The sequence below is a fragment of the Lissotriton helveticus genome, chromosome 7 (assembly GCF_964261635.1).
Source record: "Lissotriton helveticus chromosome 7, aLisHel1.1, whole genome shotgun sequence".
Lineage (NCBI taxonomy): Eukaryota > Metazoa > Chordata > Amphibia > Caudata > Salamandridae > Lissotriton > Lissotriton helveticus.
This window is the reverse complement of record NC_136068.1, coordinates 1,488,024,815-1,488,049,129: the sequence shown is the minus strand read 5'-3', so window position 1 is coordinate 1,488,049,129 and position 24,315 is coordinate 1,488,024,815. Positions and strand designations below refer to the sequence as shown.

The 24,315-nt window shown below is 46.4% G+C and overlaps 1 protein-coding gene across 1 annotated transcript in view; it reads left to right on the top strand.

Annotated features, from left to right (window-relative positions):
• The first annotated feature begins 11,873 nt into the window (after positions 1-11,873).
• The window catches only part of LOC144767495 (visinin-like), an 86,897-nt gene continuing 74,455 nt past the window's right edge, over positions 11,874-24,315 (top strand). Inside the window, exon 1 of the mRNA XM_078650903.1 lies at positions 11,874-12,443. Within this exon, the coding sequence (XP_078507029.1) occupies positions 12,063-12,443 (381 nt within the window). The 5' untranslated portion in view covers positions 11,874-12,062. The remainder of the gene's footprint in view (positions 12,444-24,315) is intronic.

Here is a 24,315-nt window from a genome sequence, read left to right as displayed (position 1 = left end):
CCGGATGGCAGACGGGCTCTCCGAGCCTGTCGTAGGCCATCCGGAAACCTACTGACCTGCTGTGGTCAGTTACGGCCCTGCTAGTACGATGCGACCGATTCGTATAGTTCACAATGCAAGCATGCATTCCGACCGGAAAGCATGCTTGCAATGTGAAATGTAGGGGTGCAGTTCATCCCTGCACCCTGTGGCCGGCACCCCAAAGTGCCTGCCACCGGGTGCAGGTATCAACTGAGGGGCACCATAGGTGCCCCCAGGCAGGGGGGCCCTGCTGGGGGCCCCCAGAGGCAGTTTCCAACTGCCTCTGCGTGCCGGACACACCCTGGCATGAAAAGGCAGTGAAAAACTGCCATTGTACTCCCTCGGTCGTAAAGAGGCAACCGGGGGAGTACTGGAGGATTTCCGGATGGCAGACGGGCTCTCCGAGCCCGTCGTAGGCCATCCAGAAATCCGAGTCAGATTCCTTTCCGACCGAGCCATTCCGAAAGAATCTGTCTGACACATACTGATTCGGTCAATCGGTCCCATAGTTGTCAAATTTGGACATGTTACACACTTTGAAGGCTCGTGTTTGATAAACCATTGTATCACTAAACATAATTTCACAACACAGTTGTATTCCTTGCCTCTTGACATTGCTACACACACCTGTATATTCTCTACAGTTTGTAGAGCAAATAATGCTCAAGTGGTTCAATGTCCATACTCTTACCACGTTCACCAGATAAGAAGCAACCATAAAGTTAGTAGATTTATTCTGAATTATTGTCACTTCATTTTGGTATTACATTGTGTAGCACTCAGCTATCAAATTTGAATAGTTCACCTTATTATGGTTTGTTAATCGTTGAGCCTTTCAGGTCACTTTTCTGCACCCTGTCCTATATTTGCAATTCTTCACAACACAGTGAAGCATCATGATAAAGGGTGGCTAGTACAATATATGATTGAATGTGGACTTTCCTGCACCGCCGCACCACAAATGTGCTCTATTTTCCAAATGTGTTGTAAGATATGATCGGATAGAGCATTTAACACAGCATTGCGAGTATTTGTACTTTAAGATGCACAGGGATTCTCCTTCAGGATTTGTCTTAGAGGTGGATTGTGAGAGCTGTTTCCCTCTATTTCCATATATAAAATTGGCATGCCATTATAATCCTAGTCCTGGCAATCTGTATGTTTGTGTTTTGCAACTCCTACCAAATTTCACCATTGTGGAGGTGAAACACCTATATATATCTTGAATCTTTCTATCATGACCTATGTGCATGTATCATGCATGTGACAGTGTGATAGTATGACACATTCCTGCGCACGCACACACAAACATGGCTGTGCTGCTGGCACACTTGCACTATGATGTATGGGTGGCAGCCTTGGACTGAGGCTGCACACACAGCTAGCTGATATCTGGAGATTGAGACTCTGTAATTAATTGTTCTACATTGTTATACACTCCCTTTCAACCTACACAACACATCAAGTTATCTCTTGTACATACAATATAGTATAGGCCCTGTTAATGTTTGGAGTCAGATTTTTGTGCCACACAGGTGACCTGGGGGTATGTAGATATGTTACTAAGATACATAAACATCTGCTTTATTACGCTAAGGTGTGTAGATGACTGACATCTCATTTTAGTGCTTCTGCAGTTTCATAAACACATAATAATATACATATGTGTAGATACTTTGTATATTTTAGTATGTTACAGTATAACTCAACACATACACACATCTTGATGCATAGTGGGATTATATAGTTGTTTCCTGTAACTTCTGAATTACTTGCCCTATATGATTAGATGGGGTCATTGATGTAACTCAAACTGTTGTCCTATGTGTGCTTACATGTTAGGGTACTTTTAATGTGTTTATCTACTCATATTACCATTGTCTTCATATGTATTACATGCATTATGTTATTTCTCATTCTGTATATTCTGTTGATCCACAGTGCCAGCACTGTTCATGCCCTCAACTCCGTCAACCCAGCTCTGCTGAAAGGAGTGATGCGCCTGCTCTTCCAGTGGGTTCAACTCCTCCTGGACTTCTGGTCGTACTCCGGCCCTCATTGCAGCCACACCGTTCCTGGTGAGTTTCTCTTTTGTCCTGCGTTTGTGATCATGCCACCTTTTCTTACATTCAACTACAGCCCTTCGTGTTTGTGCCACATGGTTTCTCTTTTCCTCTATTGGTTGCTCTAAAGCATCTTCTTGACTAATGGCACTTTGGAGGTCACGAACAAAAGATTCTCATTGTTAGTTACCTCTGGGATCAAAATGTGGCTTTACTCCTTAGTAAAATGGGCTTTGCGCCTCCTTTTGGAGTGCACGGCAGCCCCACCTTTGCGTCACGCAGGTAAACGTTGAGTCACTGCATCTCTTGCCCTTGCCTCTCTGTGAACTGAATAGTAAATGTGGCGCAAACAAGACCCACAAAAGTTGCGTAACACAGCGCATACTTACACAACGCTACAAAATGCAGCGCTGCGTGAGTCTTAGTAAATCTGGGCCCAGAAGTGAAGAAAAAACAGCAATTCCTGTCCCATCAGTCCGCTTAAGAAGTGTTCCTTGATCCCGCAGGGAAGGAGCGAGTTAAGATGTGTGTCTTATCAACATAAACTACTTCCACTTTTACCAGGTTTCAAATTGAGGCCAACGTGTCCAGGGCCACCTTTTCCTAGATTCAGTAGTTGCTTTCTGCTCTCCTGGCTCGCCTCACAAAAGTGAGAGAGCAGAAGGTTCCAATTGATTCCATATTGTAGTCCTCGGTTACACAACACACAGCCTCGCCAGGCAGGGCCACCCACCATCACCAGAGCAGTCCCACCAGACCTAGAGCTGTCTGAGCTGTTCCTCCTTGTGGGAAGTGTAAATAACGTCCTTACCAGAGCTGGTCTAAAACAGTAATGTTACATAGAAAGAGGCCTGCCACCCTGTGGTCTCGTCTTCCTCTGTCACAAGGGGGAAAGGTGTGGACCCTCACACAAGCCATTCTCCTGATGTTATCCGGCTCCACAATGTACACAAATAATAAACCACACACAGGAATATGGTAGGAAATCCACTACCGTCATAGTTTCAAGTGTACGCCTGGTGCCAGGGTGCAATCTGTCACCGTTTGCCATACCCCGCTCAATAGCCATAGCGTGTTCTGTAAATATTCCAGAGTATTGCTATTACCCCCAGGTCCCTCCGTCCTCGACACCTTCATAATAAACAAGTGGAGATGTCCATCTCCCGACAGAAAAAAACAACAAGAGGCATGCTGGGACACTAATACTGCCCCTCCCCCCGGGAGTACATAAGCAGTACTTACCCAGCAGACCTCCTGTTCTTTTTTTCTGTCTGTCGACAGAATGGATGGTGTGCTGGTGCTGCTCCTGCTGGGCTTGAGTGGCTTCTCTTCTTCCCCCCCGCCCTGCTGCCTGGCTGTTTGGGCGCGGGGTTCCCTGGACTGCCTCCTGGCCTGCCGGGCTTGCTGGGAGTCAGTCTGTCTTGGAGCCGGTGTTCTGCTGTGCTCTTCGTGCAACTACCGGTCCTTTGCGGCTGGGGCTGGAGTTCCAGGGAAGTTGCTTCCGGGTCGCGGGCTCGTCTTCCCGAGCTTGGCCGGGGAGACGTGCCTCTCTCGATGGGCTCCTGCTGTTCCTGGCTGTGGAGAAGGTGGGGTGGGGGCCTTGTTCCTGGGGTTGGCCCCCGCTCTGGGTGAGTCCCGCTTGCGGGGTTTTCTTTCCTTCTCGCATGTGGGAGCCTGCTTTGTTTGGACGGCTACCTTTCTCCCTGTGCTTTGCGTTGATGCCGCGCACTGTGCTTGCACTGTGGGGGGCTTGCTGATGGTGGGCATGTGGAGTCCTTTCAGCTGCTCTTGGGGGGGCGTGTGCTGTGTCACGTTGTTCCCTTCTGCTGCCTGTGCGCATTTCTCCATTCCTCGCACTCGTGTGCTTTCTGCTGCTGCACTGCGAGTTTTAATTTTTGCTTCCTGCCGCTTTCCAGTTTGGGTTCATTCCGGTCGCCGGCCCGGCTCTGTGCCTCTGCGGCCCCCGCACTGCCCCCGGGCTGTCTCGGGTGCGGGGCTGGCGCTGCCCCTCGGCTGTGGCTATTTCTGCTGGGTTCCGGTTTGCCCCTCTGTCTGTGGCGCGCCCGGTGCTTTGGTGGCTTTCTCTTCTGTGTGCTGCTTGTTTGGAGTCCGGGCTTCTGTCTCGGTGGCTGTGGGTCTTTTCGGGTTCCTGCGGGTCCTCTCGGCCTCTTCTCCTTCTCGGTTCGTTCTTGTGCTGGTACCGATGCGATGTCTCTTCCGGACACCCACGTGGTAGTTCTTTCTTCTTCGTGGAGATGTGTGGCTCGCTGGTTGGAGCGGCAGACCCTGTTGCAGAGGTCTAGCCGGGGTTCACTTCCCCGCCTAGGTCGGTCTTGGGCTCATACTTCACCGGACCTGGTCCTTCTCGCCTCGGTGCCTATTTCTTTGATGGTGTCCCTCTCTGCAACTCTGAGCTAGGGCTTGCTTATTCTCCTCTACGCTGGGAATGCCTGGCTGGGGTCCCTGTGGGGCTCGTCCGTTTGGCCCTGGCCTTTCCGTGCTTGGCCGGTTGGGTTTCGAGGGTTGGCGTCCCTGGGTTGCTTTCTTTTTGCGTGCTGCTGGATGGCCTTATGGCTGGGGGTCTCGGGCGCTGAGTTGCTTTCCCTGTCCCTCACCTGTCGGTGTTCGGGGGTCTCTAGGGCTGCTCGTGCTGGGCTTTGGCTTTGCCTGCGCCCTTCTCTGGGTCTGTGATGTTTGACCCTGTGCGGATGCCGGCCTTGTGCTGTTGGCCCCCGCTCTGGCTGACTCGCCCCCTTTTCTTCTTCTATGAGTCTCGTGGGCTGGTCCTGGAGGTGGTGGCTGGCTATCCTTCTGGGTGTGCCGTTTTCTGGCGTCGTTGTCTCCTGGAGGTGCCGTGGTTTGTGCCAGGGCCTCCTGCTTGGGGGGCTTGCGTTTGGCGCTGTGCTTCGTCCACTCTTCGTTTTTGGGTTGTCATGCTGCTGCCACCGGTGCCCGCGCTGCTTGCTTCCTGTGTGTTCTCAGTGGCTGGTGCTTCTGTGTGCTTGTGATGCTCAGACGCGCTGGTGTTCTCTGGTGCTCCCCCCCTCCTCCCGCGGTGCTTGGGTGTCTGGTGGGTGCTGGTCGGTCGGGCGCTGTGGTTCCTGTGCTCCTCTTTTTTGTCTGCGGGGTCACGTTCTGTTCCTGGCCTGCTGACTTGCCACCTGCCCTCCCCGGCTCTGGTCTGTTCTCGGGGGCGGGTGTGTCATGGGGCTTCTCGTTTGGGGGTGCCCCTGCTCTTGACCACTGTGCGCTTGGGGGTTTTTCCACTCCGGGGTTGGCGGGGGTTCCTGTCGCCTCTGTGGGGGCTGGTTCCTTTTGCTTGCTCTGCCTTTTTTTGCTTGCTCCTGGGGTTTTCTCTGTTTGTTGGGTACTCCCTGCTTGCTTGCTTGTGCCTTGCCCTCTGCTGCTCGTCTGTTTTGGTCGCTTCTTCGACATCTGCCTTCTCTGTGGGGGGCTTTGTCTCCTCGGCGGGCTGGCTGTGGTGGCCTTGCTCCGGTGGTGCCCTGGTTCTTCGCCTTCCCTTCCTGGCTTCTTTGGGGTTGGTCGGCTTTTGGGCTGCTCCTGGTTCCTGTCCTTGGTTGCTTGCCGGTGTGGTGCCAGGGGCCCTCTGGGGTGCTTTGTCCCCTCTACCTGTGCTTGGTTGGCTTGTGCTGCCTTGGGTTCGGCTGTTCTGTTCTATTCCGCCTTGCCTGCGCCTGTCCTCCTCTGTTCCCTGCAGTTTTGCTGGGTCTGGCCTGGTTGATGGCTGCTTGGGCGCCCGTCTGGGTCTTCCTGGTGCTCTGGGCTTCCCTTTGCTCCGGCCTGGGGTTTTCGGTGTTTGTCCTGGGGCCTACTGTGTGCCTGGCCAGGTTGCTTCTGCTCTGGCTCTCCCCGTGCTTACCTTTGGTTTGCTTCTGGTGTTTCCTGGCCGCCCCTCCTGTTTCGGACGTTGGTGCCTGCCTGGTTTATTCCTGGCTGCTGCCGTGTCCTGTCGTGTCACCTGTTCTCCAGTGTGGTGTGCTGTCCCCTTGCTCCGCTGTCTGCTCGGTGGGTGTGCCTGGTCGGGCCGGGTTGGTACCTGCATGGCCTCCTGGGGCTGCTGGGTACTGTTGGCTTCTTGGTCCTTCTGCTCGCGGGGGTGTTTGCTCCCTGGATTTTTCTATTCTCGTCTGGTCCCCTTGGTGGGTGCCTGGATGTGGTTTTTGGCTGGGGCATTTCGCTCCGGCCTGTTGGGCTCCTTTTTGGGCTCTGCCTCCTTGCTGGTCTCCCTTTGGGTCCTGGCGGGGTGTTCTGCGTTGGGGCCGCTTCCTTGGGGTTCCTTCTGGGCCTTCTCCTGCTGTTGGTTCTCTTCCCGGGTTTGTTTTCCCGGTGTTGTGGGCCTGTGTGGGGTTCTGTGGCTCCGGTTCTGCCGGCTTCTTGCTGGTTGTGTGTGGCCTCTGGCTGTGCCTCCTGGGTTTCTGAATGTGCTGTCCCTTTTCGGCCTGCTCGGGGGGTTTTTTGCCGACCTTTTCCGGGTTGTTTCCTGGTTCTGTGGTCCTGGCTCGCTTCTTCCTCCCCTGTTTCACAGGCTTTGTTCCCGGTATGGGTCTGTTTTGGGTGCCCCTCCCTCCTTGGTTGGGGTGCGGTTCTGTGGTGCTCGTGCCTCTGCGAGTCCCTCCCTCCTGGCTGCGGGTTGTCTGTGGTTTCCTGCTGCTTGGTCCTCTGCTCTCCTTCGGGGGTTTGCTTGGGCCTGCTGTTCCTCCTGCGTAGTCGGGTGGCTTGACTCGGGTCCTGGCTTCCCGGTTCTGTTGGCGTTTGTTGTCCTCATTTTTTGCGGTTTGCTTGGCTCCTCTCCGGCGTTGCTGGGTTGGGGCCTTGTGGTGTTGGTCTGGGTGCTGTGCTCCCTGGGCTTTCTTTTTCCCGCTGCTCCTGCCCTTGCTGCTGGCCTGGGTGTGGGGTTACTGGTCGGTCCTTTGTCTTTTGGGCGCCTTCTTTGTGCTGCCCTCTGTGCCTCGTTGGACAGCTGCTGGGGTTTCCCGGTTGCTCTGTGCTCCCCTCCTGCCTTGTGTTCCATCCCTTTGGGTTGGGGTTTTCAGGGCTTGTGGTCGGTTTCTCTGTTCCCGACCTGGTTGTGTCTTTGTTGCTGGTTTCCGGTCTTGTTGGCCTCTCCTTGTTTGGTGGGCTTTCGGCTGGGTTCTGGGGTTCCGTCCTGTCCCTGTCTTTTGGGTCGGGTTTTCGGTCCTGTTCGGCTCCTGGGTGCTTGTTGCCTCCTGGGCCTTCTCGGGGGGGGGTTTCCTCCTCGGTTCTCTTGGGCTCGTGTCCTTTCTTTTGCGAGTTTGGCCGTGTTTCTGGCCTGTGCTTCTCCTTCCTTTTTGGGCTGGGTGCTTGTGCCTGCGCTCTGTTGGCCGTTCCTTCTTTGGCTTCTTCCGGGTTGTCTCGTCTTCCTGGTGGCTCTGCCTGGCCCTGTGTGTCCTTCCTGCTGGTTCTGGCCTGGGCGGTCTTCTCCGGTGGGTTGTTTTGGCTGGTCTTGGTGTCCTGGTCCTGGTCCCGGTACCGGTTGCCTGTTTTTCGGGTTGGCGGCCTCCTTTCTTTGGAGCCCTGGCCTTGTTTCTTTCTCCCCGGTCCTTGTCCCTGCTGTCTTGTTCGGGGTTGCGGGCCGGATGATGCCTGCGGTCTTCCTTTCCTCCTTCTCGGTGCTCCCTTGGGTGACTGCTTTGTTGTGGTTTCCTGGGTGTGCTTCTGCGTGCGGAAGGCCGGGTTTCTGCTTTGGTATTCTCCACTTGTTTATTATGAAGGTGTCGAGGACGGAGGGACCTGGGGGTAATGTCCTATTACATATGGTAATCTTCATTACTCCCGGTCCCGTAGTCCTCGACACCTTCATACGCCCCTCCCTCCCTCCCGGGCGGCCGGCCTTCCTGTCTGGGCTTGTTAGTACAGGAGGTCTGCTGGGTAAGTACTGCTTATGTACTCCCGGGGGGAGGGGCAGTATTAGTGTCCCAGCATGCCTCTTGTTGTTTTTTTCTGTCGGGAGATGGACATCTCCACTTGTTTATTATGAAGGTGTCGAGGACTACGGGACCCGGAGTAATGAAGATTACCATATGTAATAGGACATTACTAGCAGGGTGGCACTGGTATATTTCATGCTGCTGTTAGTATTACACTGCTCAGTTTTCTAGACTGCAGTGTTATCCATTGATACACCAGTCAGTTTCAGCTTACTGGGCAAATGTGCCAGTTTCTTGTTGCCAACGTTATGTACACATCGCTACGACAAGTTCACAATGCCCCTTTTACATGGGCACAGTCTTTTCTGAATCACATAACTCCAGTTCGATAAACATATGTTTTTTGTTTACATGTCCTTACAAAGCACTCTATCCAAACTTAAAAGCATGCCGTTCACGAAACATCGGCGATGAAGCGCTACACCAAATTACTTAAAATACCAGCGCTTTAAAAATCAATGGTAGATGAGAAACTGCGATCAGCGTTCAAAGGGGGCAAACAGTGCCAGTTTGGTAACTGTGAGGACACAAAAGACAGGAAGAAGAGATAGGTCGTCGTTGCATGTGACTGACGATAAACACAATCTCAAACCAGCATGAAACTGAAAGCAAAGACGGAGGTAAGTACAGTGAGCATTCGAAGGTGATTGGAGTATACAAAGGAGAGAAGGATGGAGTATGATGTAAATGAAGAATGCACAAGTTGTTAAGTGAAGCGTAAGAGAATAGGGATGTTGCTTAATGGTTAGAGCGGCCAACTTTGAAATTTGGGGGACATATTATCAAGACAGGTGATAACATTATCACCGTTTTAGCGGCAGAAAACTGCTGCTAAAACGGCGATATTGGGCTTAATATGCTCTATGGAATTCCAATTGAAGCCCATCTAGCATGGGCTTTAATTGAAATTCCATAGAGCATATAATCAAGCCAATTATCACCGTTTTAGCGGCAGAAAACTGCTGCTAAAACGGCGATAATGGGCTTAATATGCTCTATGGAATTCCAATTGAAGCCCATCTAACATGGGCTTTAATTGAAATTCCATAGAGAATATAATAAAGCCAATTATCGCCGTTTTAGCGGCAGTTTTCTGCCGCTAAAACAGCGATGATTTTATCGCCTGTCTTGATAATATGCCCTCAGGTTCGATCTCGGCGTCAGCTCAAGCATCCAGTGATTCTGGGAAAATCCCTTAATCTCCCCGTGCCTAAAAATGAATGTGTCTGTCTGTAATGCAATTGGTGCCCATATAAAGCGCTCTGATACCTTCGGGTCCAGTTCACTTTATATAAAACTGCAAAAAAAATAAGGTGCCGGAGAAGACGCTACTTCACTAGGGGGATTGGATTGGAGGAAAACAGTCAGAAACTGCTGCAGGAGGAGGTGAGGCAAGGAGAGGGTAGGAAAAGATTAATGCCCACATGCATCAAACTGAATTGCATTCGCAAACGGTGCGAATCGCAAAATTCGGCCGTTTGCGAATGCAATTCATTGTTTTGGGATGCATTAACCGTTTTGGCTTTTTCGCAATTTAAGAAATCGCAATTTATTTGCGATTTCTTAAATTGCGATTGCATTTAAGAAATCGCAATTTTACAATTTCTTAAATGCAATGCATGATTTTTTTTAAATTGCGAAATCGCAAATTGGAAGTGGTAAATTACCATGAAGTTAACCTTCATGGTAATTTTCGAAAAACTTTCAAAAATGCACAAAAGTGCATTTTTGAAAGTTTCATTTTAAACACACACATGTGGGTGTGAAAAAAGCACTTTAAGGTGCATTTCAGGGGGTAGGGGGGGTCCATTGGACCCCCCCTGCACCCTTGAAATTGCATTCTCATTTTGCGATTCCTTAATTGTGAATCGCAAAATGAGAGTGCCTTCACATTCATTCCTATGGGCCTCTAGGCCCATAGGAATCAATGGAAAGGGATTCCTTAATTGCGATTCGCAAATTGTGAATCGCAATTAAGGAAAATTAAGGAATCGCAAAAAAAATGGAGATTTTTTAATGCATAGCCGTTTGCGAATTCTTAATTGCGATTCCTTAATTTTCGCAATTAAGAATTCGCAAACGGGAACATTGATGCATGTGGCCGTAAGTGATGCGAATGCGAACTAAATTGCAATAAAAGAGGATGAAAGTTTGCAGAGATTAAGTATGAAAAATTTAGCATAAATTACTTAGATGTTGGTAAAACCGAAAAGTTGTTAGCTTTTGTCCAAGATCAACACGAGTCAGGTTGTCTAATTTTGATTGGCAGCAAATTACAAATTGTTGCTGTTGCAGCGCCAGAGAGTTTGGTATTGAATTCCTTTCCCTTAAGTGTGTGATTCTTGAGGCTTCTCAGATTATTTTCTCCCTCCGGATCCTTTGATGGCTGATACTAGGTATTCAGGTTTGTTGTAAAGTCTTGTATGTAATCTTTTTTTTATTTTTTGCTTCTGTCAGGAGCCAGTGTAAATATTTGAGTACCAGGGTGAGGTGATGGCACTTTGTGTCCCCTCACCCACAACATGTGTCATGCTTCATCATTGGGTATTCTCCAATCGTGAGCTGGGTGGTCACTCTCTGTGTGTCACTAAGTGGCGTGATGTTGTCTCGGGGCTGACAAGCCCCCAGCTTGTCCAGCTGCGAGTGCTTCCCCTGCAGCCTGTCCTCCGGGAGCTGTCCCCTCCCAGCTGCATCCTTAGGTGGCCATAAGAGTTAAACGTCTGCAAAAGCAGTGGGTGGTCCTGGGGGTTCCCCTGCTCGGTGCTCCGCCTGCACAGCAACCTGTACTACTTTCAAACTGGGACAAGCTCTAAGCCATACTTCAGTATGAGGGAGTTAATTTAGGAGCCTGGCACACGGTAGCAGATTTAGGGCAAAAGATTAAACATTCATTGAAAAAGAAAGAGCTAACCATACCATACATCGATTCAGTGGTTAATTTGTAATAAAGAATAAGTGCTGGGGCTCTCGTCAGGAGGCAGCTTGCACCAGCCCATTTCACCTGTTAGCGCCACTTAAAACAGAACCAACTACTAACCATGAAAGCGGGGAGAAAATGTGGAGTAATGGCCAGAGCTGCCGACTTCAGAGCTGGAGAACCAGTTTCGACTCTTGGCGTCGGGTCAACATCCTGTGATTCTGGGCAAATCACTTAATCTCCCTGTGCCCTCCAAAAATGAATGTGTCCTTTACTTGTGCTCATGAAAAGCACCAGTGTTTATGATTAACTGCAGGTACTCGGCACCGGAAACCACCTGCTCAAATTAAGAACTGCATTGATTCCCTGACGACTGACTGAGTGGACAACAAAAAACATGCTAGTAACCTTGAATGCTTCTGAGTGGTAGATGGGGTAACCCACTGACGAAGCATGCCACACACGTGGGCGAGAGTTGATCTTCCAAAGAAACTCCATGCATCACTGATAATCCCTTTGAAGGCTTAGTAACAAAGCATGGTGTGCTTTATGCATGTTTATTGTACAGGAGAGAGGTCAGATAGGAAAATTGATTTGAAAGAGAGTGGGGAAGAAAGAGATGCCAACATTGACAGAGTTTTCGAAGCACAAGAGAAGGGAAGAGAGTGACCGGAGAGGACAGAAGGAGATGAGCAAAGCAGCTCAGAGACAACAATCTTCCTTCAACTGAGATAAGAAGATCACTAATCCTGCTCTCAAGCACACGGCAGGAGGTGGGGAGAAATGTCCAGCAGAAGTGGTGGCAGCGAAGAACTGGCAACATCCCTCCTCCTTCTCTAGCTCTCCTGTCTCCGCCCACCTGCTAATGTCAGACACCGCCCAAAGATCTATAAAAACAAGGGGCAGGTAGAAAAGCGACCTTACTTTATCTGGTATCTCAAGAGAGAAAAGGGGAAAGGAAAGCAGGTCAAAGCAAGAAAACAGAGCAGAATAAAATTGAATGAAATAAAATAAAGTCAAAGAAGGAAGAGGAAAAAAGAAAATAGGAAGGAAGGACATCGGTTCAAAAGACAAAACATCAGAGTTCGAAGCATGGGGAACAGTAAAAGTGGGGCTCTCTCCAAGGAAGTATTGGATGAGCTGAAAATGAACACGCGGTACACAGAGGATGAGCTCTGCAAGTGGTACGAGAGCTTCAAGAAGCAGTGCCCCGATGGCAGGATCAGCCGGACGGACTTTGAGAAAATCTATGCCAACTTCTTCCCCGACTCTGACCCCAAGACATACGCCCACCACGTCTTCAGGAGCTTCGACACCAATGATGACGGCACGCTGGACTTCCGTGAGTACATCATTGCCCTACACCTCACCTCCTCCGGCAAGACCAATCTGAAGCTGGAGTGGGCCTTCTCGCTCTTCGACGTGGACAAGAACGGCGAGGTCAGCAAGACTGAGGTGCTGGAGATCATCACGGTGAGTACTCAATGGATCAGTGTCCTCACAAGTATGTTAAAGAGAAGATAGGTTGCTGGTACTTAGCTTTGTTGTACAATATATATGTATGCATCATATACCTAACATAACATGACAGAACACACTAGTTGCCTAGCATAGTGCATGGTATCCGTGCACTTGTGTATTTTCATATGTGCCTTGACTCTGGGTCAAAGATTTTTGCTTATTATTTTCAAGAAAGATTAGTGTATGTGTGTGATCACAGGGATTGGTTTACGTCACAGTGCATGGTTTTCCACATTTGTAAGTACCTTTCTTATAACCATAATATAGTTTAGTTGGACACTTCCTGCATATTGAAATTTCTAGAGCATTTCAGCCCTAGCACACTGAGCAGCTCCTAGCAGGTGAACACGCACTTTACGCCCTCAGCACTTTGAACAGTGGCAGCACCAAGGCTGGAATTTCACAGCACCTCACTCACTTGCATTCAAAACCTTTTCTAAGAGGTTTTCACCTGTGTGCCTGTACAGAGCATAGTCACTTAGGCTGTGGTTTGGCTGCTGCAAATAACAGTGACCTGCGACTTAACGTCTACTTTTCAATTTGTGGAAAACGTGGCACTTTCAGGATATCGACTTGTGATATCACTTAAGTGAGAATGGTATCTGAACTTGCAAATTCACTCACTCGTCCACTTCTACTTCCCCCTCAATGAGTTAGGCACCCGCTCCAGATCTCTGTCTCCAACCCGCATGTCACTCATGCCTTAAGTGTACATGTTCACTGACCAGTGAAAGCTTGTACTGGTCTGCCCTGTTCGATCTCTTCTACTGGGAACTGGAGATTGCACTTGTTAATGTCTGTGAGAGTGGGAAGCTTGCAGTGCTACTGCCATCCTGCACCAATTCTGTGAGGAAGAAAAACCTGCACTGCTGCTGCCTGATGCCTAAGTGTCCGGTGATGCTATGATATCTATATTAGCCCTTTGAATGAGGAAAGCTTGCACTATTTCTGCCCAAGGTAAATCTGTTTAACCTAAGTTAAACAGGATATTTTTTGGCATTAATCTTGCGTCCTAAATAAAATCTGCAATAATATTGCCCTATTTTAGTTAATGATAGAAAATCTACACCTAGTTGGACATTATTTTTATAAACCATTGGGGCAGATTTACAAGCCCCTTGCGCCACTTTTGCGTCACTTTTCAAATGGGAAAAGTGACGCAAAAGTGGTGCAAGGGGCTTGTAAATCTGCCCCTGTGTTTATATCATGATATTCATGCCTGAAAAGATTTCTGTGTCCGATATCGTAGCAGGCTGGACTGGCCTTTTAATCCATTGGGCATTTCCCCGGTGGGCTGGAGGCCAGTTCTGTGAAGAAGGGGTGTTTCTAGTGAAAGATGGAGGTGTTTTCGCTGCTTATGATTTAAAAAAGGATCTAGAGAATGCACTTGCACAGAACACCCTATGAACAAGGACTTTTCACAATATTTGATGTGAGATGCCTGAAGTCATGAGAAAGTTCCTGTCCCCATAGGGGCAAAACCTCCTGACAGAAAAGAGAAGCGGAGTCCCTTGCTCTACCCTCTGCTTTTAAACTTGTGGTAGGGAGATACCACTATAAAAATATTTTAGTTCCCTAAAATAAAATTTTAATATAGGTCGGAGAATTTAACTAAGTGAGAACATAAATGTTGACATAAGGGAGATACCCCAACCAGATCCGATAACCAGGGGACGGTACAACAAGTAAAGAGTAGTACTCGCTGAGGTTTACAGTGCTGGATGTGGGACCCACTATTAACTATGCCACACTAGGTAGGTGGGGTTTCACCGCTCTGTAGGAGCACATGAATGTATGGGAATTCTATTAGAGGTTTGGCTCTTTCTTACCCATGTGCTGTGCTTCTTGTATGTTTATGTATGTTTACAGTCCCTTAACCGCTCTTCACTTAGCTGCCTGTGTTGTACCAGTCCTGCATGTGTGAGTGACTTGTGTAATGTTCCACTTGTTGCTGCCACCTTCCCTTTTACTTATTCTTTGTGTTAGAGAAAGTTACTCTGCTGCTATCCCTGTGGCACCTTTGTTGTGTTGTGAAGCTCGGTATAAAACTTTCTACTACACAAAAATTGAAGAATTTGTATTCCCAATGCTCCTTTTAATGCATGACTTGAAAAAGAGAGTGAACCCTCGCAAAATATGTGAGCAGAGCTTACCTTTGTTGTATGTTTTAAGTGGAACCCATGTTATGTATAACTACTTCTGACGTCAGGCATTTTAGCCAGCATCACGGTGCATGCTGGGGCTTTGAACCCATAAAGAAAGTGTAAGATAAAATACAAGCGCCACGATGCGAAATGCTTATTGGCTCAAAAGCTAGGAAATGGCTGATGTGTTTTAGTGCACCTGACAGACTAGTGACATGATAAAGTAAATTTTGTTTCTGACCTTCTGCCTTTTTTCCCAAGGGTTAAACAGCCCAGTGGGTGAGAGAGAGCAGAGAAGTCCTTTCAAATGTGAACAGGAACATCTCACTTCTATTAGGCTAACATTATAATTCGGGGGAAAAACGGCTTGCTAAAAACACATTGTTTCTTAGAATATTGCGAGCAGTAGAGACACTATGGGCCAGATGTATGACCCTCTTTTGCGGCCACAAACGGGAGATCCTTCCGTTTGCGATCACAAAAAAGGGTAATGGCATATACAAATGCTATTTTGCGAGTCACTGACTCGCAAAATAGCATTTGCGACTCCCGCTATGAGAAGGGGCGTCCCTTCCTAATAGCGAGTTACCATGCCAAAACACTCGCAGTTTACCACCTACTTCAAGTAGGTGGTAAACCACTTGCAATTGGAAAGATGCCCCAAAAACGTCTTTGTTAAAAAAGCAGTTACAGACATGGTGGTCTGCTGACCCCAGTAGACCACCATCCCTGTCACTGCTAGCCATTCCTAAAAGGGTTGCAAATTGCTCCTGCCTCATTAATGTGCTTGAGGCATGCAACTTGCGACCCCTTTAGGAATCGCGAACAGTGTGTGAGACACTGTTCTGCATCCCAATTTGTGAGTTACAAATTGTGAGTCACAATTTGGTGGGTCGTACATCTGGCCCTATGAGAGGAAAACAATGTGCTGTAACCCCCATTACTGAACACACGCCTGTGACCCTGACTTGAAATAGTGCAGCATGTGCTGTCCCGTGAGGGCCAACAGTGCGAACACGTATATATGAATGTCAGACATGAGAAGTAAGGCAAGTCTTTTTGTGACAGAAAACAATATTTTTTCAAAGTGATGTGGATCATATTAAGACACTAAAGGCAAAAGGTGGGCATCTCCTGGTGAATATTTGCACACTAAACTGACTGCAACATCATTCAACTATGTGAAGAGAACTGTTCTTAGAAAGCTGAAGGAAGGTTTGTAAGTTAACATGAGGAGAGGTGGTTTGTTTTTACTGTCTCAGCAACTTGAGGCTGAAAGATCCCAAACAGTATATAGCTTGTGCAAGGAAAAAAACATCTCAGAGGTTTGAAATTTCCTCTTGCCAGGTCAAATTTGCTGCCCCTCATTTTTAGGTCCAGCCTAGAAACAGCATTAGCGGTCTCACTAGCTTCAGGTTTTCCCAAAAATTAATGATAAAAATACATACATTTATATGTACACGTATAGGAGCCTTCAGTCATCCCTCTTCTTCTATTGGTTGGTTCAAGTGTCATTCACATGTAGCTTCCCCCCACCACAGCATACAGCATGAAGCAAGGGTCAATCCATTTTACTGCTAGGGTAAGAATTCATGTAGAAGATGTTTTGCCAATCTGAGTGAGGCAACGGCAATACATAACAAGACCCATTTGTTACTGGAAGGTGCCAATTATTTTCCAAAACCCTGGGGATGGTGTCATAGGCTAAGGCCATTACCAAACACAATTTCATAGCAACTGTAGAATTAATTTGTAGTGCTGGTAAATGTTTACACCATTTACAGGGTAAATGGCTTGTCCCAGAGCTGGTATAATTTTGCACCAGTAGCTGCTCTAAGTGCAAACAATAAATTTGCACTGACTGACCATCACAAAATCAGTGTTTGAAATGTCGGTGAAACGTTGGAGTGGGGCAATCGAACCAGCAGAATCCAGAACATTATGTTTGCACACCCAACATTAGGAAGCACCTCCCTCACATGCTTCTCCATGGCAGTGATCACTTCTCGTTTGTCTGGGCACACGTCGGTGTTCCACATTCTGTCACACTCATCCTAGGATTGTGCGTTACATGTACCCTCACATACATTCTCATACACCTACCCTGACTCAAGAATGAGGCAAATACAATGTAATTTACATGTTTGTATAGTCCTCATATTCCTGACTTTGCATGTGTACAGAACCTTCCCCATCAGCCCACATTTGGACCCCAATGATAAAGCCTGTGTGAGAGTATTGAAGGTCCTTGCATGGTACGTCTACAAAGACTTGGGGCGCACCAGCACCTGCTCTGGGCCGAACAGTCTTGGGCTTTGCAAAGGAGGTGGAGAGAATTGAGTGTTTGAGAAGAAATGTGGGGCCTCTTGATGAGTTGTCTCATTTGCACCCCACATAGCAACCATCTCTCAAATCGAAAGCTCTCTGGAACCTCAGTCTCTAACACACCTCAGAACTTCATCTGTAATGTCACATGGGCTTTAACTAATATTACTGGAACCGCTATCCCCTTGGAACCCCCTTTTCATGGATCTATAGAACGATACAAGAGAAAAAGGCCTAACATTGTGGGCTAGGCCATCACTTGGGCAAGGATTGATTGCATATGGTTGATCTCCATCTGTAATTAAAGGGGGTTTCCAGATTAATTCAATCAATTTCCATCCATCCCTTTTAAATGACCGCCAGGTCCCTCAACCTCTGTATTCACCCGACTGTTCTTGCTGCTTGAGAGCCTGTGACTTTTACCTTTCTGCTCAACACTTTTGAACACGGTGTGTCTCACACTCAGCATCCAGATTCCACCTCCTGTCTCTCACACAGTTGAGGCTGCTTCTGGCTCATGCTTCTCATCCTGAAGCTGCTTCACACCGCTGAAATGCTCTTCTATGTAGACACGGGCCTCTAGAGTGAGCCTACAGCTGGGTGGCATTCTGTAATTGTGATTTTGGGACCAGTCACTGTGGCTCTCCCCAGTCGTGTGTAAACTGACCATCCTTGTGTAAGTTTTAGTGATACCACTTAAAAATAGTATATGGCAGAACCGATTATGGTCATATTATATTCGGGCTGGGCACATTCAGCTGAAAAAGAAGGGTAACTAATTCTTCCAGTGAAATCAAAATATCAACTTTTTATTAACGTGTGGAACTGATTCTGAAAGCAGAAAAACGTCACTCTGTGCAATGTGTTATATCTGACAGTTTAGCACGTCTGCCCCAGTAGTTTGATACCAAATTTTGTTGTCAGGAAATTGTTTGGCATTAAGCTTGTGTCCTAAATATAATCTGCGCTAATATTGCCCCATTGCTGTTAATGATAGAAAATATACACTTCGTGGGGCATTGTTTTTATAAACTGTGTTTATACCAGGATACTCATGCCTGACAAGATTTCTGTGTGCAATGTCATATAGAGCTGTACTGTCCTTTAATTCCACACTGGCATTTCCCCAGTGGGCTGGATGCCATTTTCTAAGTCGAAGCATACCAGGCATCTTGGTGACATTCAGAAAGCTTCCCTGGGAATGCATTTTGTCCATTGCTTACTATACCATTGGCTTTGTGGTTTGTAACTCACATTTTCTTGCTTTCTATTTGCTGGCTCTATTTGTTTTAGACTGTCCAGCTTGAGTTAGTCCCTTCCCTTGCCCAAACCTTGTCTACTGTATCCTTTCAAGATCTCACTTTCTGTAAACAGGCCTTTAAATCTTGTTCCTATCTTGTCACATTTTCTGTGGATTTAAACACAAAGGTCAAATGTCAGGCTCCATCATATACGAGGGTTTGGAGTTTCTTTTCTTTCTGTGACTTCAAAGTGAGAGCATTTATAGGAAAGCAAGAAGAATGCAGATTACTCTTTCCAATGGAACCTGCTTGTGCACCTTCTATGCTTCAGTTTACAAGTCTGTAACATTACCCTTAAAACAGGCCTACAGGAGGAGGTGCATGCACATTCTGTAGCAACAAATATTCATGGCACGGTTCTTTTATCAAAGCACTGTTGGGTTTTGCTTAATGTGACCCTCTAGTGAATGTCGAATGATCTTACTCTTTACAGACAGCGAGCCTGAGTACCAAACCCTTTTAATAATAGCACGCATTGGCAAGCTCAAAGGTGTAGCCTACACAACTACACTTAATGAGCAATAGCCTCAGTATGTACAACATGTACAGTAGTAGCCATAAAAACCTAGACAATACAGTTTACTGCTTCCCAGAAAGCTCCAAACCGAAGCCCGGAAACAAACTACATTATTTACACCACAGCCTTATACATCCTGCCTATATCAAAACATAATTTTTATACTATTTGGTGGATGTGCGTGTTGTCAACAATGAAATAGGTGAACATAATCCACTGAAACAACAACCGCCTATCACCAGAGCCGGCTTTTCCACTGCTGACGTCTGGTGCAACACTTTACGCCACCTCACTCTATGCATCTCTACTCTACTCTGCACCACTGTACTCTATGCCAGTGCACTCTACCCCATTCTACTCTGCACCACTCCACTCTATGCCACTCTACTCTGCAACACTGCACTCTATGCCACTCTACTCTGCACGTCTGTACTCTTTGCCATTACTCTATTCTGCTCCACTCTATCTTGCACCATTCCACTCTATGTCATTCTACTTTGAAACACTGCCACTCCACTCTACCCTGCACCACACTACTCAACGCCACTGCACTTTACGTCACTGCACTCTACGTCAATGCACTCTACACCACTTTACTCAAAACCAATGCACTTTACCCTAATCTACTCTGACCCACTGTACTTTACGCCACTTTACTCTAGGCCACTGTACGACACTCTACTCTATGACACTACACTCTATGATACTTCACTCTATGACGCTCTACTCCACTCTGTAACACTCTACAACACTATTCCACTTTACAACACTCTTCTCCACTCTATTCTACGGCACGCTCTACTCCATTTATGCCATTCAATCTCCTACACTACTCCACTTTATTCCACTCCACTTTACGGCAATCTACTCTTTGCCACTCTACTCTACACCACTCTACGCAACACGCTTTATGTCACTCTACTCTGCTCTACACCACTCCGCAACACTGCGTACTGGATTTGCTGCTGCAATGTTTTGTTGAATGTGGAAGGTACTGAGGCTGTTTGTACGCTGATGTTCAGCTGCACAGAGCTGACAAATCCCAGGTTCGTATTAAAATTAGAACGATAAGAATGCAGTTGACAGCATCTCGCCTCATGCCAAAAACCTTAATCCTAGATGCTGTCTTTTTACCCGACAACATACGCGCGCAATGGGAGGTTTCACATAAATAATGCATTTAAAGCAGGAGTGTTTTCAAAGCACACTCGATTCCTTTGATTCACCAGAGCTCAGAATTATTTTACATTTTTTCCTAGCTTCAGAGACGTTTGAATGCTTGGAAGCACCCATATGAACTGGATTTCATGCCCTATTCAAAAGCACTTTACAACAAAAGTCCTTGTTGGCGCACTGCTTTAGGAAAAATAAAATGCCTGTGGCTCTGTATAGGTAGGCTGGCGGCGAAGGGCTGGGGCATCAAATGGTACTTTACATTTGAACATGTGAAGGGGTAACACCACTGGAATATAAGTAATCTCCAATAGGTGCAGGGAATGAGGAATAACACGGGGAAATTGTTATTATCAGACCAATTTCGATATGTTATTCCGTAATTCCTCGTCTCTGCCTGGCAACGGTGGGCGCATAACCGTGCAAGGACTCGCATCTCAAGTCCGGACGCTGATCCCTCCTAAATGGAATTAAGGACGCTATTTCCATCTGGCAGTCCTAATGGGATTAGCAAAGGCTGCAACTGGAGCAGACAAGGAAAAAGGGGACAGGGGGGCATGTCACGCCCACACCTACTGATGGGCTTCAGCCGGATGTGAGTGGAACAGAGGACACCTTTTAAGTCCTTGAGTGTTATCCGCCATGTCATTATTGATTGTGGGTCCCAAATAAAATTCAAAAGGACAAATCCAATTTGCAGACACCTGTAACAAAATGTGACAAGTGGTGTGGCCTAGCCGGTTTGAGGCTCCTATGAGATAGTGGGGCTCTTGTTATGCTTCGAATGCATTGCTACGATTGGTTGCGATTTATTCAACTCTTTCGATCATCCACAGGGATTCAGGTTGCATTTTTTGGATCCATCAAAGCCAAAAACCTGGAATCAATTACCCTTACAGTACAGCTACGTTCCTGTTAGACGTATCATGCTTCTAGAAATCTCTTAAAACGTGGCTGTTATGATCTTTAATTTTGTCTTTGAACTGTGACCTCTGCTGGTCGATCGAGCGCCCAGATATCCCTTTGGTGGATAATTTGACAGCTTAACAAAGCTATAAAAAAAAAAAACTTTCTGCGGTTGCTGAGTTCCTGTTCAGAGGGGTGGGGGCATCATTTGTGCTGTGATTGACACTTGGACTCACTTTTGCGGCCTAGACTGGTGTTTACTTTTCATGGGCAGATTTGGACTTGGAGTAAGAGGTGGAAAGGCAGAAAAGGGAATGAAAAAGAGAAAGAAAGCAAAACAGTGACACAAAAATAATGCAGGGATCGGAATGTGAACTTCTAATAATAAGGTAAAGAGGCAGGAAGTGCCAGTGGTGCTGTAACAATTTTCAGAGTGGGGGGTGCTGCCATCGATGTGACATCACTGAAGTCACAGGGCTTGTGATAAATCAAAGTGCTGCGTAAAGGATACGTGTAGCAAAGGAGCCACGCCCATTCAGCACCAGGAGAGTAGTCAGATTTCACAAATATTTATAATTTGCATGCAGAGTGAAGTGGCTTGATTTGCTGTGATCATATTAAAATATGTTTCCATCATACTAGTTCAGAATTAGAAAAGTGCTTCATTGTGCCTTCCTATCTGATGATATATTTAAATTTTTTTGAAACTTAATTTACAGGTATTTTAATTTTGTTCTGTGTTAGAAAAGAATGACACCCCACAGTCTTTCCTTCCACACTCGATTTACCCTATCAAGATTGTCACATAGTTCACTTTACAAAATGCGCTCACTCTGCAGCCAGAGAAAGAAAATACCTCTCTCTATATTAACAGAATAAGCAGTAATTTGTGATAAAACAGTGCCTGACATATGACCTCTGTCTTGGAACGCAAAGTGGATGTGACAAGAGAAAACCTAAATGTATAGGCATTTTTATTGCTCATTTACCTTCTGAACAACGGCGCTATGGAGGTGTTGCAGCACCCCGCACCCCTCCTTCCAGCACCTATGGGAAGTGTATGGTGGTGAAAGAAAGAGGCATGAAGTGGAGTTAAGACTAGGCAGTCTTGGTTTTCAGACATCCTGGCATTCAGCAGTGTCAACTCTGGACTCAACAAAAACACTGGGGTCCATCACAAATTGCACTGATTGCACTGGGACCTAGCAAGCACATGCTGGACCGTGCCTTTTGCAGGGGAATGATGACTAATTTTCATAAGACGGTAAGGGATGTTAAACAGAGGCGTTCCCAAAGTTTGAAATTGATTCAAACCTTTACATTCCTCACTTTTTTGTGTCTGTCTGGTCACCCATGGTTGAGGGTAACATTTATATATAGGTTTGAGCTTTAGAGGGTCCTTGAACAAATCCCCACATACTGACTTTTTTGATAGACATATGTAAATTGACCAATTTCACAAAAACAGAACCAGCAATTGTCACTAAGCCTCCCACAAGCCAATGATTAAACAAGCATTGGCAAAGTTAACAGGTCTCACCCTATCAACCTATTGGCTTTGTCAATGATGTTTGTTGACGGTGCCCAGTAGTGGTATAATGTCAAATGCAAGAAATGTGCTGCTCCTTGTTCCGTAGCTGGTTGCTGTAGCACTCAGTCATTAAAACGTTGTTGACATTTTGCGTTCTTTTGTGTGCCAGCCCTTTCAATTTGTAGAATTCGAACATGCAAAATATAGCTTCCCCAGCTAATCCAAGCATAGACATCTCTAAAAAAAAAAATCACTTTTGAAGACGCTTGAAATCTTAAATGCCCACAAGTATAAGTTAAAGTAAAGTAAAGAAATCCACCCCCCAATCTTGTTATATATTATTGTGCAATGATCCCGCCCCCCTCCCTCGTAGGAATGAGCAGTAATCTTGGTGATTGCAATTTGGCAACCTTATAAATCCCTTCAGTTATTTACTATCATGTTTGTCATTACTTCTTTTTAGAGCGCCTGCTTAATTTACTGTGGCATTTAAAAATGTTTATTTGTGGTTTCCATGTTATAGGCAATGTTCACAGAAGTGCATGACAAGCACTTATTTTTATCATCTAGCTGTCATCCTGTCATCAACAGTGTGATATTCAGAATAAAAGTGTCAAAACATCCCTGGACAGTACCTAAAAGGAAACTAAAGTGCTTCGACGCCTCGTCAGGGGTAGTTAGCGCTATATAAATGCAATTACAATACAATACAATACAATGTCAATTAGTATCAAGACAGTTGACGCCATTCTCCACCAGTTAGATTAAAACAATGGCTCAGCCTTCTCTTTAAGAACCCCTTTTCTACTTATTTTGGAGTTGTATTCTGCCAATGTCTCATTTGACACCCCATAGTCTTGAAGCTTCTTGATTAGTAGAAGAACTAATACACTTCTATGTGGTTAAATAGAAGGTTGTGACAGCTGAGGTTTGTTGTGGTGAAAATCCAACATCAAATCAAAGAATTTAATTAGATTGAACTACCAGCTGAGGTAAATATACATCATTTGCATGGGCATTTTGTTAAACAAACCACACATTACAAGATTGAAGATTTTAGTCTGCTTGTCATTGATGTGCTTTGGTGAGTCTAAGATATTTGTGATGCAGATGAGCATGTTGAATCAGTGAATTCAGGAAGGGTAATGGTTTAATCATTATTCTTGTCACAGGAGGAGAAGTGACCCCTGAGGTCTGGTGTGGGAGGCCTTGGCCTGTGCACACACTTTACTTTGTTGTAAATAGGTCTTGACTGACATATTCAGTCCTGGACCCAAAAATGACAACTGACTAAATCCTGTGATCTTTGTGCTGTTATGAATGACCAGCTGGGGGAGAGTCATGACAACAGCCTAGCACCTGTTTCTGTAATTCTTTACTTAACAGATGCAAGACCTCTTCTTTGTAAACCAAGGATCCACTTGGCTATCTCTGTTTTCTTATTGTATCACTGAGCCAGATTGATGGACCCTTGAGCTCTTGTGACCTGTTGTTAGAAATGGGGTCTCTATTCGGCAGAGGAATGTACCCTGTCCAAGAAGGGACCGCCACTCAAGTCAGGGTAAGGAAGATACACATTAAAGTTAAGCTGAGCTCACCCTCTGGTAGCTAGGCATAAAGCAGTCAGACTAAACGTAAGAGGCAATGTGTAAAGTATTTGTGCAACACACACACACACACACACACACACACACAGAGTAACACAAGGAAAACACCACAAAAAGACTCCACACAGGTTTAGAAAAATAGTCAATAATGTAATAAATAAATTAAGACCAGTACGACAAAAATCCAATAAGTAGAAGTTGAATTATGAATTTTTAACAAATAAAAAGAGTTCAAGCACTTAGAAGCAATAAGTATCAATGGGGGTTATCTGGTCGTGCAGGAACAGGGCACAGTTCACAGTTCAAGCTGACTGCGATGG